We start from the raw sequence: 3378 nt of genomic DNA on the forward strand, positions 1-3378 counted from the left end.
GAAAATCAAACACTAGTTTATAATCCATAAACATAGAAACCTAAACAAAAATGGAGAAACTTGATGATTAAAGATACAAATTTGAAAGAGAAATAACATGATAACAACAATAAAATATTTATTTTGCAATAAAAACAGAAGAAGGCCAAAGCGGAAGCATTAGATATGTGTAATTGTATGCCTAGAACAAGTCCAGAGCAGCCCGTCTTCCTCGTGCCTCTATCTGAGCGCGAATTTGAGCTGCTATAAGCCGGTCATGATCATCATTCACTGAATTTATCATTTCCACCGCCGCATTCGCATGGGAATTTCGACTTGGATTTGAATTTGGATTTGGACGCTGCAGCTGCTTGGGGAAAACACCGACTTCAGGACTAATTATCGCACAGTTCAAGTGTGAAGCGAAATCACACCCACCGCAATAGTAGAACCAGTTGTCCTTGTTCATCATTACAGAGCAGATATCGCAAACATATTCGCTATCCTCAGGATAACTGTATTGGAGCTCCAATTGATGCGGGTGTTTATCAACAAGTATGGAGCTAGGACAGGATGCACATTGCAAGTGAATATCAAATTCACAATCAGCACAGTTAAAGCAAAATCCATTTCCAACAGAGCCACAAGCATTGCAAATATAGGAACCACTCGCGTAAGACGGAATTTGGTGAAGGGTCAATGGGTGCGTAGGATGAGACGAGTGATTGAGAATACGCGGAGCATTAAAGCAGTTTTCATGGAGAAAATATTGGCAGGTGTTGCAGCCGTAGAAAGGCTTGTTAGTATTGTTTGGTTGCTCACAAGCATTGCAAGTGAGGGTTTCAGTTGGATTGGCAATTAGTTTCAAGATGTGGTCATGGCTGAAGTGTTGTTTACCCGCATTTGTACCCCCATTCAGTCTTCCCATTGTGTTTTATTTTTTCCTTTGTAATTTTGTTGTGCAATATACTCCTGGAGAGTTAAGTAGCTGCATATTTATAGATATTTCAATTAAACTATATGATACAATAACTTTGCGACGTTGTTTCGTTTGGACGACGTTAGCTTCGATGCATATTTCCTTATTCTTTTACTAACTAATAAGTCGTCTCCGATATTACGTACTAAAATGGCGCCGAACATCTTTGTGTTTTGACTTTGACTAAAATGGCGCCGAGCATCTTTGTATAATCGTATTCACCAGTTAACATGGCCAAATTGTCTCCTTCCACCACTTTGCATTCATGTTTTTTCCCCTTTATTAATAGCAACAATTTGGCCAGTTGCTATTCAAAAGTATATCTGTAAGCATATTGACTTACTTGGCGCTCTTTTCGAATGGCTACTATAAAATAATGGCGGGCATCTTCCTATAACTTGACAGCGTCTAAACGTTGCTCCTTTTTTAGGTCTTGGGTTCGAGCCCTACAAATAGAATCACCTTTAACGTTTGAGAATATTTTGCCCTAAACATGAAATTTTTCAATGTGAATCCGAATTTAGTCGTGTGGCGATTGGTATATATATATATATATATATATATATATACACGTGGTCGTCTCTGTGATTAAACTGTAAAATTGGATCCACCAAATTCGGCAAATTGATAACTTTGGGAAGTCAACTGTATTGAGGTTCATGGATGTTACGGTAACAGTCCACTGTTAGACTTTTTGCACTTTGCAAGTTGGCATTTTCATCATTCATTATCCTAGTGTTGACTAATACTTTTAAATTCATTTTAGTTTGATTATCGTAATGTCTCCCCACACGAAGAGTCATATATGTCTGCTTGATTCTCAGCTTACATTAGAATAGGTGGTCTATATCATACTCCATGGAATACGGCCCTTTTTCGAGTTTCTTAAGTTGATTCTCATCCCTTAATTCTTTCAACCTTTTTGGTGTTGTGATTTTTCGAAGCCCGAATTTGTAGTTTGTAGTTTTGGATTCTAACCTTATTAAATTATATATTAGATTCTAAATCAATTATTTGCACACATGCAATGAATTTTTAGAACAAATAATACAGAGTTTAAATTAAAGTTACTTATTGATAAAAAATATAACCGTACTTGGTCCCTTCTTAATTATAATATGGCAAAAAACTGCACTTTTAACCCTTGTGTTATAGGGCTAGTCCATATTAGTCCTACTGTTAGTTGTTCGCACAAATCGTGTTGGAACAGTACTGTTGCCATGAGCGTCATTTACAATGGAAAAAACTAAGGCTTAAAGCATAGGCAAATTGTGAACTTAATCTTATTATTCTACGCCCAAGTTCAAAGGCACCTATTTGATTCGTTTGTCAACCAGGGCAGATGCACGATAGAAAGGGTCACTAATTTTGGCTTAAACTTCGTAGATGTGTTTAAAAATCTACCAAATATATGTAAATATTAAATTTTGATAAAAGATGTACTTTGAGTCTATCTCAATCCCGAATTCTCGCTCATCAAGTAAGATTGTACCGTGAAACCTAACAAGCTATCATGGTTAAAAGTTAGTTAGACAAACCTTGAGCTGCCGCATTGTTCAGTCTTCCCATTGTGTTTCTTTTTCTTTAGTAATTTTGTTGTGCAATATAATATAGATATATTGGAGAGTTAGTACGTAGTTGCATATTTATAAATGTCAAAAACACACTTAAATTATACATTTTTTTTTAGTTTCATACCTAAACTATTGAGAATGTCAGTTTCATACCTAAACTATCACTTATTAATTAAAGAAACACATCTCAGTGGTGTGTGTAATGTACTCTCTTTTATTTGAAAAAACATTGACACATAGTATTCCACATGGATAAAATATTTCACCTTAACAAAAATTAAATAATAAGCTAAATTAATATTAATTAAAAATTTAAAGTTAAAGTATTACTATCCCAATTTTTTTTTTTTTTTAAAAAGTAAAATATTTTTTTTTTTACTCCATTCCACCACCTCCTCCCCGTAACCTCCTCCCCCCCCCCCCCCCCCCCCCCCCCCCCCCCTCTCTTTTTCTTTTTTTTCACATATTAATCTCTTTATATTATTTTTATTTTTTTTTTTTTTNAAAAAAAACCACCCACTCATTCCATGATATTATTTTATTTTTAAAAAATAAAATTCTACCCCATCCTATGTAACCCTTCACTCCTAATTTATATATTTATTTTACATTTTTCTCATTTTGTGATTTTTAAGATTTTTTTTACTTGTGTGCCGAATGTAACATAAATAAAAAATTTATTTTAAAAAAGTCTTGCGGCCGCAAGTAACAAATATTTTTGGTATATATATATAACACAAAATGAGAAAATTTTTTGGAAGCGAAGGGTTATGTGGACTAGTGGATATAATTATTTTTTAAAAATAAAATAATATCTAAATTAGTATTGGGAGGGGGGGGGGGGGG

At 34.4% G+C, this 3378-nt stretch overlaps 1 protein-coding gene across 1 annotated transcript; it reads right to left on the reverse strand.

Moving 5' to 3' along the window:
- Positions 1 to 916, reverse strand: LOC125841176 (uncharacterized). The gene has a single exon (XM_049520242.1). The coding sequence runs from the start codon at positions 905 to 907 to the stop codon at positions 182 to 184; it is 726 nt and encodes a 241-aa protein (XP_049376199.1). The 5' UTR covers positions 908 to 916; the 3' UTR covers positions 1 to 181.
- Positions 917 to 3378: the final 2462 nt, after the last annotated feature.

The sequence above is a fragment of the Solanum stenotomum genome, chromosome 1, assembly GCF_019186545.1.
Source record: "Solanum stenotomum isolate F172 chromosome 1, ASM1918654v1, whole genome shotgun sequence".
Lineage (NCBI taxonomy): Eukaryota > Viridiplantae > Streptophyta > Magnoliopsida > Solanales > Solanaceae > Solanum > Solanum stenotomum.